At 47.5% G+C, this 14,098-nt stretch overlaps 1 protein-coding gene across 1 annotated transcript; it reads left to right on the top strand.

Moving 5' to 3' along the window:
• Nucleotides 1–7,983: 7,983 nt before the first annotated feature.
• LOC115070139 (collagen alpha-1(I) chain-like) lies at nt 7,984–11,512 on the top strand. The gene is made up of 4 exons (XM_029562934.1): nt 7,984–7,999; nt 9,436–9,692; nt 10,060–11,139; nt 11,375–11,512. The coding sequence occupies exons 1-4, from the start codon at nt 7,984–7,986 to the stop codon at nt 11,405–11,407; spliced, it is 1,386 nt and encodes a 461-aa protein (XP_029418794.1). The 3' UTR covers nt 11,408–11,512.
• Nucleotides 11,513–14,098: the final 2,586 nt, after the last annotated feature.

The following is a 14,098-nucleotide window of genomic DNA, read 5'->3' as shown; positions in this document are numbered from 1 at the left end:
CTGGGGGGGGGGCACCCTTCCATTGCTGAAGAGTTTTCTCTTTATTTTCCTACAGTCCAACAGTAGCATCTAGAAGTGCCCTAGTGGGTGCTCCAAAAACATTTGCCCAAATTAGTATTTCACCGTTGAGGGAACAGCCACCACTTGGCTACCAGGACGTCTAGATCTGAGCTGTTTGGGTCACAATCCATGCAGCGCTATTCTTTTGTAGGCACAGACTGGTGCCTAACTGGGGGATGGGGGTAGGGTTGGTGAAGAACAGTGGCTGTTCCCTTGTTGAAAGGTTCAGGGAGTTTAACCCTAGAAATGTTGGGTGGCTTTTAAACAAGAATTAGGAGAACTTGCTGCCCACAGGTGTGTGTGTGTGTGTGTGTGTGTGTGTGTGTGTGTAGTCCAAAAATAATACCTAAGGAAAACAACCGAAGAATCTAGGGTGCTAAGATATCTCAGTTTCTTAGTTCTTGCTGAGTCTTCCTTCAGGTTAGATGACTGGAGAAAGCAGTGGACACAAAAGAGAGAAGCAGGGGTTGAGGCTCTTCAGAAAGATCAGTTTTTCTTATAATCAATGCTATCAATATGTTTATATTTGACCCTCTTTGGATGGAAAGGCTTGGCAGTCAATAGTGTCAGGAACTAAAATAGTACTAGTTTAGCAAGGAGCAACTGCTCACAGGTCTGCAAAGGCCCTCCCAGCCTGGATGCACTGAAAGAAGGGAGGGAAACAGAAGGGAAATCATTTGAGTGGCTGCCTGTCCTCTTCTCCAAGCCACCAAAACAATAAACAAACAAACTTAGAATTCTCCTGAAGAATAGACTACTGAGAAGCACATGGAAGGTTCCAGAAGGCAAGAATATAATTTCCATTGTTGGTGTTTGCCTTCATTCAGATCAGTTTAAGTTAGCTCAAGAAAAACACGATGCTTATGATAAGTCATAAGCAGTGGAAAACAGTATGGAAGATGGATTGAGCCAAGCTTAGCAGCAGCCCTTCCCCTTCCTGTGAAAGTTAGATATGACACAAATATATGAATGACTTAAGGCTACCACTTGCTCAGTAGGCAGGCATTTCAATCTCTGAAACAACCTGAAAGGGCCTAGATTCTTGGAACTGTTTAGAATAAAAGCACATGTTAAATTCATTCCCCACCCCCACCCCCCACCCCACTTGCCAATGAATACCCTGACAGTGGGGCAAATGTCAAAGATAAGTTTTCTTCCTCTACATGGGGTCCAGATATGCAGTCCAGTGGATGGTTAAGCTTGCAGATCTCTCTTTACTACACCCATTGCAATTAAAAACTGTGTGTTATAGTAGGAATGACCATGAACATATTTGCCCCTTTATCTCCGTCTTTCTCATTTCCCACCCCTCTAGCTTCTCCCCTTTCCCTCCTCCTACCTCACACCCAGGTGCAGGCTACATGGGGGAAATACCAATATTTAGTAAACCTTTGTTCAGAGGTGGAAAGAGGGGAAGAGCTGGACTTAAACCAGTGCTGAGAGAGGCAACCTGGAAGGCTGTTGTGGGGGCTCAGCTTCCTTCCTGGGGTGAGGGGCCACAGCTTCCCAGCCTCTTGTCCTGAATATACTGAGAGATTCTGGTAAGACTATAAAAAAACAGCGTGTCTCTCAGACCAAGAGAGCTCCACTCCCTTCAACACATGGCTGTGTATCTAACATGGAGTATACTGCCAGATGTAAATGTACAGAGATGCTTTTAATTTTGTTCCAAGTGTTATACATCATGTGGCAAATTGATCTTCAGAAAGCCAATTTTAATTTTTTTCTGTTAATAATAAAGACTTCTTAAACAGTCTTAAAGTATGTGATTGAGAATTAAGAGTGTGCATCATTACCATGGGAGTGTTTCTTATCTGATTTTTAACAGAGGTAGTACATTTTTTCTTTCCTAAGAAAGGAGATTGTTTTGTTTTTTTAAAGTGGAAGAGATTGGCTAACATTTGAGTTGTTCAATTGTTTTGTTACTCATATGATTTTTTAAAAAGTAATAAAAATATTTAAATACTTGTTTTTTTAAATCCTTTCACATTTTTATGGACCATGACTTTAAAAGAAATTAGGAAATTAGTTATACACTCTTACCATCTTCTTTATAAAATTACCCATGAAATGTCCAGTTTCCCTAAACTATCACCATTTCATACTATCTTAGACATTTCACCCTGTGTTTGCAATTGCAATTTAACATTAAAGTAGGAGGAAAAGAGAACTAATACTACTTATCTGGCAGATGAGTTTCTAAAATCCTGTCCTTTGCACCAATCTCTAACTGGTCTAATCTGAGGAGGATCTGATCCTACACATATACGGTCCTGACACAACGGAAGGACTTCTGGATGAATTGCAGGCATCCTGATTGTAAATTTCTCATTTCTTCCTGATTTGAACAAATACTTTAGTATATACTCCAAGACTGATTTCAAATGTGATCTTCAAGGAAAAGAAAAGCGCAAAAAAAAAAAAAAAAATTATTAAGGAAAAGAAAAGCAGGAAGCCTTTTATAAATACTGTTAGGACCATTGATACCAGTTACCTGCTATAATGTGAATGGAATCATTATGGCTGATCCATTGACACGGTTTCTTCATTCAGGATCCTGACCAAAGGAATAGCATGTCAATGTGTAAAATTCTAGCCAAAGATAAGCCATTACAATGGAAATCTCGATGTGCAAAGTCTCACTGAAGCCAATGAAATTGAGTGTAATATCCATACAGCATTCTCATCTTCTTGCTCCAGGATTTAGTGTGCAGCTCTGCATTGAAATGAGATTATGCATATAAAATGCCAATATAGAATACACTGCCCAATAAAACATTAGAAAAGCAACTTACAGCACACAGACATGGGCTTTACTTAAATTTGAACTTCATGTACAAAATAAACTACAGCACCAAAAGGACACTAAATCCACACCATGTCCTCACTCTGGTTTTTCATGCTTCTTTCTGCATGGCTCCCCCACCCCCACTCCTATCCAAACACAATTCTTTTAAGGACACTCTTCAAATCATTTAACAATTCCCAAAGGGAACCCAGGAGTCTCTTAAAGTGTCTTTCTAAATTAAAAGGCTCCAAACAATTTAAGTGCATTTTTTTGAACCAAAAATATTAGAAAGTACTTGGACTTGCAAACCTTTGGGTGTGTAAAAAAAGAAGAAAGGGACCAAAGAGAAAAACGCCCCCACAGTGGATTACAAGGTTATGGGACAGGTCACTAGGAAAGGGAAATAAAACTGAATGTTAGGTTGGGCTTGTAAATTATGCACCTTTCAGGAAAGGGGGTTTAAGGTCTCTTCACTCAAGGATTTTTTTTTTCCCCATCCATTTTGCTATTAATTCTTAACTCTTGGTAGACAGTTCTTTAATGAGGTTGTTTGTGGCAGGTTAATTTTCTCCAATCTACCAAGCTCCTCATTTTCCCTTTTAAGTGCACGGCTGCCTCGAGCTTTCAGAATTCACCATACTAGAAGAAAATAGCATAAGCCTGGTGAAGTTTCCTGGCTGGCCTGGGAATTGAAGGCGTTATACGGACAGATAAACAGAGGGCCTCAGACAGATGGGAGTGGGAGGGTAGAAGCCAGGCTGAGTTGAGGGCAAGAGGGAGAGAACTAGGTCTTAGGAGAGCAATGACCCTAGGAGTGTAATATATTAAATATTGCAGCGATCGATTTCAATACCCCAAGTGGACACGGGAATAAAAATTCACCAACAAGCTGAAGTGATTAGGAATGCTTTGTTGAGAGGGGAAAAATGTGATTTTCTTCAAATCCTTTTTGTTCAGGTTAGAAGAGGCCCAGACAATCCAAGTGTAAGCCCTAGACTCCCAGTTTGGGATATAACCCTAAAGGTTAGTCATATCTCAATGGCCCTTCTGCATAGTGGAAAGATGAGCTGTGTACCAAGGAGGATTAAATATCAGCCACAATTATGGGCTGGTGACTCTAGGAGCTTTCCCCCAAAATCAGAGAAGAGGACATTTTGGAGGGCTGTGCTTTTCCTGTGCACAGCCTTTGTTTCAGCTCTGGGACAAAGCTTTTGCTTGCACAATTCTTTCATTAAAATCTAGGCAAAAAAACCCACAATATGTTTTACAGAAGGTCAAATCTATTGTATAGTGGGATGTGAAAACAGCATTTGATGCTATGTAGGAGAAAAAGATTTTTGAAGTGTTAGTCTGGGGACAAATAACAAAACCCCCATACATATAGGTACAAATACCTGCTGCCACACATGATTTTGTTAGTGATTTCAGAATTGGGTAGGATTCCTGCTCTTAGTTATTCATGCCATGAACTGTGTTCTCTCTCGAAGTCTAGGAATCTGCTTAGGGATTTGGGGTAGTCACCATGGAGGCTGCTTGGAGCAGGGGGATTGTTTTCAGTCACAGCCTAATGGGCAAAGCCTGGGCTCTTCACACTGGGGACACCAAGTCTGCTGCTAGGGACACACTGCTGGATGCCTCCATGGAGCATCAGCAGCTACTGCAGCTGCCTCCTTCTTCAGTGGTGGGGCTACAAATCTGGGAAAGAAATGCTGCATCATACAAAGGATTTCTTTAATGAGGAAGAGTTCCTTAGATTGACAGTGAGCTAGGGCTGCTGCTCTGGCTTGTCCTTCCCTCCAAGAGAGCTTCTCTGACCCTTCAGATGCTTCTTTAAGGGTACTGGAAAAGGCACACACACACACACACACACACACACACACACACACACACACACACTGATAACCCAGAGGACAGTCATAGAGGGTGTGAGCCAAGCTAAATTTCAGAGTTGGGCAGAAGCAAAGGCCTCTTTCTCTTTCTTCCTCTCTCCTTCCTTCCATCCATCTATTCATCCATCCATCCGTCCACATACAGATCATTCCTTGTCTGCTATCAGTCTCTTCATCTCAGTGTGACTGGCTCTCACCTCTTACTTGCAGTATGGCCCCAAGGATCGGCTGTATTTTTGTGTGAGCATCTTCTTATCAGGGGATGGGTGGGGCAAGAGAAGGAACCCTAAACTCCTCCATTTCGTTAAATTTAATTCGGACTGACCATGGTGGGTTAAGGTTGAGACTGGTTGTGCAACAGAGCACTTATGTTCCTGCAGCTCAAATCTCCGAGGCTTTCTGTGGAGTGCTGAGTGGCTACAGGGAGGCTGTTATGTCCTATAAAGCTGTTTATCTCTCTTAAGCTACGATGGATCCGGTTCGATTCTCTTCAGGTTATGTCCAACCAAGTGCAGGTGTGAAATAACTCAAAGAAGTAACCTTGAAAAGCTAGTTTTGAAGCCTCTTTGGAGTGTGGGGAAGACTGAGGTGGGGGAATTTGGAGAAGAAAACAATGGCTCCATGGTGTGGACCGCTTTGACCAACTTCTGTTCTGTATCTCCCTTTTCAACTTCAGCTTGCCTCTCATCTTCCCTTCTTTCATCTTCTCCCTCTCTTTATTTTAAATCACGTGGGAAGAACATGTACAAGGCCAAGACGTGCGAAGCTGAAGCCAGGCTTGACTGCCTGGGAAGGAGGGAGAGGCTCAGGGTCTTCTGTGACTGTGGAATCTTTTGGAGAGAAGGGATCTCTTGGGGATGGGGGAAGAAGACATGTGGGTGGGGCCTTTACTCTCAGGTCACTGAGGCGCAGCCTCTGAGTCCATGGCCCAGCTCTGCAATGAAGCCCAAGGCCTGCTTGGTATAGGTACCTGTTGCTTGAAGTGTCTGAGGAATTTTTGGGTTCCTGACCTATTGTAAAGTCTTGGGGTTAGGTCCGGCTCCCCCTGGAGCTGCTGGATTCACCTGTCATTACGCTCACTGCCCAAAGTCCTTGACAAACCTCCACAATGTGTACTTCAACGAGGGCGCTTAAGGTTCACTGATCTGTATGTAGAACTTTGCAGATCTGCAAATAAGCGAGAAAATTTGCCTATTCTTGTGAAGGGAGACACAAGTTTGTGCTTAACAAGGAAGCATGAGAAAAAGAGGGGTGGAGGGAGGGCTTCTGGCCAAAAGCCCCACTGTAATCTCCAGAACAATTTCATTTCCTCTGCAGCACCCTGGCTACCCTGGCCCAGGCCTCACAAAGGTCAGGAAGGAGATGGAACTGAAGGATGGGGCGGGGAGGGGGAAGAGGCTAGGCAGTCAGTGGGGTCTCAGGTGAGGGCTGAGTTGGATGGTGCTGAGCAGGACGGGATGGAGGGCTGCAGGACAGGGGAGGAGCAGAACCACATCCTTTGGAAGGCTTTGGAGTCTTCCCGAAGCTTTTCCCTCAAGAATTGAACGGCCCGCCTCCGGGGCAGCTGGCCGGGCGCTCCCCCGCCCCTCCGGGCGGAGCTGGCGGCTGGGAGCTCGGGTTTCGGCTGCCCCCGCGCCGGCGTGCCGCCACCTCGGCGCACGGGCCTTTCCCGCTTGCTGAGAAAGGGAAAAGCGCGCTGTGCGCGGGCGGTGGCGGCAGCGAGTGAGTCTGCGCGGGAGCCGGAGCCTCCGGAGCCGGATCTTCCCCGGGAGCACAGCCGTGGAAAGCTCGCCCTGCGCGGGCTAGAGACCCGGAGTGGGGCGACTGCAGCCTTCGCCCCCTAGCCCTCCGCGCCCGGCAACGCGCCGTTAGCATCGACTAGCAGCCCGCGGAGCTTTGCCTCTGTCCTCCGAAGGGGAGCTTGGAATTTTTGAACCTTTTACTTTAAAGTGATTGATTACGTCCCACCCGAGAGGGGCTCCACCCTCCGTCCCCACCTCCGTCGCCTTCGCTTGTCACTTCGGCTCGAAGTGTGCGCGGAGGACGCGCGCGAGGGGTGCGTTTGGCGATGGGTGCTGCAAACGCCGGCATCCCGAGCCTGTGCGGCCGGCGCGCGTTTGCAAAAATTCCGATATGAGACTCCATCTGTGAGCACCCACAGCTAGTGGGCTGGTTCATGCCTCCTCGCCCACAACCCTGTAGGTGGACGTCACCATCGATCGCTTTCCCCTTCACCATCTGTCCCTGCACGCCTACCTCCCTGCATGGAAGCCCTCGCAGGAGCCGGGCTCCGCACTAGGATCCTTCAGGGAACTGAGGATAGAGGCTCAAGGCCTCTATGTATTAAGTTGATTATTAATTTGGGCTGTTCGGAGCTAGTAACTCTCTCGCCGCCTTGGGCTCTGGGAATTGTCACGAGGTGGGGACCCAGGCATGAATGACTGGGAAAAGCCAGTGGCAGAGGCTCCCTGACGCCAGAGTGGGTTGGGTAGAGTTACCTCCTTGGCCAAGCTTCCCTCTTCTTCGCTCCCAAATACATTCTTAGTTAACTGGTTGTAAACACATTAGTGTTATTAAATAGATGAAACAGAGGGGGTTGGATGTGGGGGCATGTCAACTGGACCACGGCTCCCGTGATACTTCCCCAATGACAAATCAGTGTGCTTCCAACACGAAGATAGAAATGTAACATTCAACTGGACGAATTAATTTTTGACAGATTTACGGTATGATTTTCTTTCAAGCGGTATTCATAGGTTCTTTCTATCCAGAGTGCGAGCCAAAGACAGAAGTATAAACAAGTGCTCTCTGCCTCGCGGAAGCCCCTTAACAGTATCTCCCAAAGAAAGATCAAGACACTTTGTGAATTTTCCCTAGATAATGCCTCATATTCCGAATGACTGATCAGAGAACTCTGGTATTGTTAAATAAAATGAGAGGAAGGCGAGTGACGTGGGAGCTGAACAATGGCATTTCTGAATCAGTTTGCTTGATTGACATTTGGGAGCTTCATGACCCCAGGGAATAGGACTCATTATGGTGAATACACCAAAACATCACCCAAGATTAGAACTCTAGATCCTGTTTTAATCCCATTTCAGCCTAAATTATAGTGGGAAAATATAAGATCCTAGAGAAGAAAACACCCTCATATATATGGACCTCGAGTTTTAATTGTAAAGGGGAAATAAAAGTGTGAGAGTGAACTACTTTTTCCAGCACTTAGGACTGGGGCTGACAAGGAGAATGCATGGTTGGTATGGTAGGTACTAAATATGCTTGCCTGGAAGAAAATACTTCATACTTACTTGGGGAGACACCTTAACTGGAGGAATATGTAGGAAGGTTTTCTTTTTTCTTTGTATATATGCGGAAAATATCACATCCCCTTTGCACTGGTTAAAAAGTGAGGGCCATCAGCAAATTCATGTGAGAAATAACCAGATATTTTAAAGCTAGAGTCTAAATTCCCATTATTATTTGGAAGACTTCCTTATTACTTTGGAGAGGATTTTTATATTAATGCCAAAAGTTGTGTGTGTTAACACTAAATTTAACCCAGGAAATTGTGAGAGCTGTTTCTCAATTCATGTTGGAAAAGAGGTATGTGTTTTGCAGTCTGTTTTAATAACCGAAAAGTGTGAGCTACAGCAGGCTGTGGGCTTGCTAAGAATCTCATCTATGGCAACTTCATTGTACAGAAATTTTGATTCTTCAAATCTTAGAAATTTAAAATACTGAAAGACTTAGAATTGTGTATCAAGTTGAACCAACCGACTACAGAAAGACAAAGTGGTGAGAGAAGATACAGTTATATTCTTGTATTTTAGAAGGTCCTTACAACAAAGGAAAATGTAACAGGATATGAAATAGGTTTGTTATAAATAAAGGAAAGAATTGCTACTCAATATAGCTTTACCATCATTTTGAGGGGTTTTCATGCTGCATGGGAACTGGGGGACTCATAAGAATTATTTTTTGCAGCAAGAAGGAACTAAAATTAATTATTAGGAGCTCAGTAATCACCAAATAAACTCTGAGCTTTGAGGTTAAAAATAGACTATTCTCATGTTCAATTATACAGTATCAATTACTAATACAACTGATGTTTCAGGGTCTCAGAGCGAACAGATACCATCTTCTATGCAGATACCTTTATTAATTAATGACTTCTTTATTCTCATTATTCACGAGGAAAAAAAAGGGTCATGTCACATTAAAATTTAGATTATCTTAGTTTATCTGGGCTCTTAAACAAAGATCATTCAAACTAATTATATTTTGAATTAACAGTGGTAGGCAATTTATCGCTTTATTTTTTTGTTCAAAGACAGGAAAATAAAGATCAGAAATAGGCAAAGTTTCATTCTGGAAAGAGAAAGAAGCAGAGGTGTCTTGACTTTTGCAGTATTTCCCTTGCTAACGGGGGAACTGTAAAAGACGTGACTTTGCAAAGTCAAGTCCTTTTTAAAAGACTCGGATCGAAATTCTTGCTATGCAACAAGGATTCAAGTTTGATTAATTTTCTGCGAGCGACGTGACAGCGGTGTTTTAAAAGATTAATTAAAACTGAAGTGATACGGAGCAGGAATTCAACCTGCAGAGCCCGTCCCTGGCGCCTTAGGGGGCTTTGCCAGCGAGTCCCAAACCCGAACCTCGGGCTTTCTCAAGCCTGGGACGCAATTCCTCGTCTCTAAGAGAGGAACGCGGAATTTGGCAAGGCGCCCGTCTGGCCGCCTGGCATCCCGAGCTGGCCGCCAGCTCTCGGGGGTGGGGATGGGGTGTGTCCCGGGGACCAGCCACGGACCGCTCAGCAGCGCGCCTTTAACCAGCCAGGGAGGACCTGGGTCAAGCCCAGAGCGGGAGGGGGCTCCCGGAAGCGGGCACTGACCGCCCGGGCCCTCGCGACTCCAGCGGAGTACCCCGCCCCCGCCCCCGGGGAGCGCGGACGTGCGGTAGCGCAGGGCGTGTAGATGGTACAGGGTGGAGGGTCGTCCACCGTGGAGGCTGGGGATGTGCCCCGCCGGGCTGCGGCTGCTGGGCCTGGGTGAGCCTGGATAAGGGTCCCTCGGCCTGGGCCACGTCCTCCCAGCCCCCAGCTCTCTGCAATTTCTCGCTCCAGCTCCCCTCCCCCACATCCCCGTCCCCTCGCGTTACTCCCGGACGCCTCAACGCGACTAAGAAATTAAGCTGAACACAATTGCAACTGTCCTCAGGAAGATACAATCGCCGGAGCCCTAGGGGTCGCGCGCGCCGGAGGAGCGACGCGGGTGGCACTGCCGAGGGTGGGGCTGGTGGGGGGAAGAAGAGGACGTTCGCTAGCGGGGAGCGTCTCCGGGGCGCGAACCACGCTACCCCCAACTTGGTCCCCATCGGGAGTGGCGGCCTCGCGCCCTAGTGCCCGGACTAGGCGCTCCAGGGTCCCACGGCCTCGGGTGGTCCCAAGAGACCCGCGGCGACGTGGGGAAAGCCCTTCCCGGGCGGCGAGAGTGGGCCCGAAAGGGTCCCCGGGGGTTCTCTGCACCGGGAGGACCCGGGGTTTCTCCACCCCCTGGCGTCCGCCTTTACCCATCCTCCTCCGGGAGACCCGGGAGGTGGCGAAGTGGAAAGGGAGGCGGGAACGCGGTGGAGACGGAGCGGGGGTGGGGGTGGGGAAGGAAGGCGAGTGCACGGGGGACCCCTCCTGCGAGGGCTGGGCCGGGGACGCGGGGACCACTCGGCCCTTCCGCGGGCAGTAGCGGCTTCTCTTCCCGGGAACCCCCACCCAGCCGCTCCCAACCTGGAGAACAAAGGGTCTGGGCAGCTCGGTCGGGGTCGGGGGACGGAGGTGGAGGGAGGCAGGAAGACGGCGGAGGGCCTGAGGGGGCAGGGGGGTGCCGGCCCACGTTTCTTCTCCTGGCCGCTTGGTGGAAAGCTCCATCCTGTGAACGCCCTGCGGAGGCCGCTTCTGAGTCCGGGAGTGCTCGGGTTCCTTACCTAACGGCTGCACTCACGCCCTTCCTCCCTCAGCATCCCCACCCCCTCCCGGGATCTTGGGCCTGGGAGCCGCTGAGCCGCCGCAGCCAGGAGCGGGCGGAAACGCGGGGCAGCAGCGCCCCCTGCAGGTGTCGGGCGCCTCCGCAGCCCCTCGCCGCGCCGGTCCTTAAGGTGGAACGCGCTCATTCCCCACCGCGCGAGCTGCCGGGAACATCCCGCAGCCCTAGCTCCACGCGCTCTCAGGGTCTCCCCAGGCGACCGGGCCTGACCATCCGGAACCACGGAGACTGCCGCTCTCTGCTGCTAGTTTCCGGTCCCTCGGCCCAACACCCGCAGGATCTCTTCCGGATGCCCCGCTATCGATCCGGACACACACTGATCATCCCCTGCCGTTTAAGAGGATGCTTAAAATCTCGCGTCCGGGCGGTAAGACCATAACGGCAGCTCTCTAACTGGAAAGCAAACTTTTATATTCGTTTATGAAACGAAGAAGGCCAGCAGCAGAGGGTCTCCAAGGACTGACCAGAGCCTGGGTATTTTAGATCTAAATGTTTGAGAAGAGACTCGTGGACAGGTGCTCGCGGACAGTACCCCGTCAGGCCTGGGGACCGCGCCCCAGGGTCAGTCTGCTGTTTGGATGTCTTGTCCTTTTCTTTTTTAGGTTTTGTTCTTGAACCGAGGGGTACATGCGTGACTCGGCGTCTTTGGGCAGTGCCCTCCGCGAACTCCAATTCTTGGAGGGAAACCTTGAGCAGAAGAACAAAGCAATCCATTCGGCGTGGACTGGCCGAATTCTCTCTCTGCACTTTCTCGGTCCGGGAGGTGCGTCCCCCGGTCGTCCCAGGACTCCCGTACAGTCCGGGAAGCGGGTTGCAGGCGCAGGGGGAAAGAGAGCAGGCTGCCGGCGCTGGGCACGCGGATCCTCCGCTGCGTGGGAACTCCCCTCCCCCTGGGCACACGGCCTGGGCTCCACCCCGCTGGGTGGGGGGCCGAGTGATCCCGGAGTTGGATGCTGGCCCTGGAGAAACCGAGTCCACGCGCGGGCGAAGCTCCCCTGGGCAGGTGCCGCGGGGTCAGACCCGCCCGGGGGTTGCAAACCGCAAGCGAAAGTCGAGAAGGGCTGGAGCTTGCCCACTAATCCGTTTTACTCTATGAAAACCGCAGGCATGTCGCCTAGGAGGCCACTTTTTAATTCGCAAGCAAATAGACGGGGGTGAGGTGGGGGACGGGGGGGGCGGGGACCCACACAAAATAAATGCGTGAGCACACAGTGCACTTCCTGTCCTGGGGTGTTTGATGTTGTTTGGTTGGGGTTTTAGCGGTTTGTTTTGTTTTGTAAAGAGAGAAACTGATCTGCGCTCGTGCTTGCTGGGGGTATCTGGGCACCTAGGGGTGTGGCGGGCTCGAGGTACACCCCACAGCCCAGACTGTGCCACTCTGCTCGGGCCTCCCAGACTTCCCGGTTCGCTGCTTTGTACTGACATCCCGCCTCTCCAAGGGTCAGTCGACGCCACGTGCTCCAGGCCAGCGGGATCTCGCGCTTTCTCCCTGGGATCGTAGTGCAGGTGTCATCGTTGGGGGATTGGCATGCCCAGGACGTTAAGGTTGTTGGCGGATTTATGGGAAGAGTAGGGAGTTGGGTTGGCTTGCAGTGCAGGGTCTTTGAGGATCTAGGTCCAAGAGGAGCAGACTGTCACTAGTCCCATAACTGCCCTTGCGGGGGTGGGAGTATGTAGGGGACAAGTTACTAGGAATCACATTATGCAGCGACCAGGCAAGCTCTCAGACTCCGGGTGCCCCACGCCCTGGGGTGTGGGTGAGGGGCCAGGTGGACAGAGTCCTGAGATGGTGGCTTAGTGGCTGTCTCTTTCCCACGATCCTGTGTTAAAGGTCTTAGTTAGGATTTTTCTCTTTTTATCAACTATATGCTCATGGAGTTTGAAAGGATGGTAAAAGAAAGCCAGAAGGATGATCCTGATTTTAAAAAGAACCAGGAAAGATTACTTGGTGAAATTGTGGAGAGGGAAGGATGGATGGAGAAGATGGTTAACTTCTTTGTTTTTTGAAAGCTAGAACTTTCAAAATTCAAAATTTTTGGTACCGCTCATACCCCTCATTAATTCATTTTTTAAAGCATTTGCTGTGTTGAATAAAGTTTTCAGAAAGTTCTCAGTCCCTGTATGAAGCTCATCTAATTTTGATTTAAAGCAAATTTGAGATAAAAATTTCCAAACAGAAAATACAGGCTTTTAGTTTCTCTGGTCTATTTTTGAGTAAGAGATTTTTATAGTAAGAAGTCTGTAGAACAACTTCCCCTCATATTCTGTCACCAAAGAAGGATCTTGAGTTCTCTTTATCCCCTTCCCATTAATAAATTGCAGTGAGATAACCTCTTCCGTTTGTGGTATTCTATTCTTCACTGGCTTGTTTGTTTTCTCATATATGAACACACACAGACTAGCATAAATGTGATTTGACAATCTGGGTCTATATTTAAGTTTTCATTGAAGTTGACCTATGTTCTTCCCTTTTATACGATTTATTAAAGGTCTTTGGTAAGCAAATAAAATGAATATTTTTACTCTGAATTCATGTCTTTGTAATTAAATGGAAAAATGACATTATTGAGCTGCTTGAGCCATATTTATGTATCAAAATATTAAGCCATAGTTTCAAATGTTCAGAATGATGGCTTCCCATTTTTAGTCATATTTTGGCAAAGCTATTTCTTAGTAATTGAAAATGGCTAACCACTGTGTACATTACATAAAGATAGGCTTGTTCACTGTGCTGTGTGCCACCAACAACTTAAAACTATCTGGTTCAAATTACTTAAGTAATGCCCACTGAAGGAAAGGCTGGAAAATTAGAAACTTTGCAATTACTGTGCTTTTGCTCTTTTATTAAGTTTTAATTAAATTTAATTTTTGTGGGGGGAAAAACCCAAAACAATTCAAGAACCCTTTAAATGGTCTTATAAAATAATATGTGATTGTTATTTTTTTAAAAAATGTATCCTCAAAGGGATATTTTAGTGAAAATAGTTGAATACAGATACAATTATTAAGTGTTTTCTCTCCAGTGATTTTTTTTCTCTCTCAACTTTAATAAGACACATAAAACTCCAGATCATGCATTTTAATTTGTTCCAATCAAAGGAAAACTGATGCTGATTTCTCAGAGCATCTTAGTTATCAGAAGTGACAATGCCAAAAGCCTTTGATAAGCCTTGCTTCCTATGTCATTGTCTATGTGAGATTCCATCATAGGAAATATGCAAGAATATTATATTTGCTCCAGAAGCTTGAAAATACAATAGGAGTTGAAGTACTGAAAATATGATTCCTGGTTTGACAATATCTTAGAAGTGACCAAGGTATCTCTT

This window comes from Nannospalax galili, unplaced genomic scaffold (genome assembly GCF_000622305.1).
Source record: "Nannospalax galili isolate Female #2095 unplaced genomic scaffold, S.galili_v1.0 scaffold14, whole genome shotgun sequence".
NCBI classification, from domain to species: Eukaryota; Metazoa; Chordata; class Mammalia; order Rodentia; family Spalacidae; genus Nannospalax; species Nannospalax galili.
Note: the sequence above shows the minus strand (reverse complement) of the source record. Positions and strands in the feature narration are given on the sequence as shown.

Excerpts from the sequence above, each read along its gene's own strand:
- LOC115070139 (XM_029562934.1), top strand. Across the intron at positions 9,693-10,059 it reads CCGGGGAGCGCGGACGTGCG|CGGGGAGCGTCTCCGGGGCG; the intron begins GTAGCGCAGGGC and ends GACGTTCGCTAG. Across the intron at positions 11,140-11,374 it reads TAAAATCTCGCGTCCGGGCG|GTTTTGTTCTTGAACCGAGG; the intron begins GTAAGACCATAA and ends TTTCTTTTTTAG.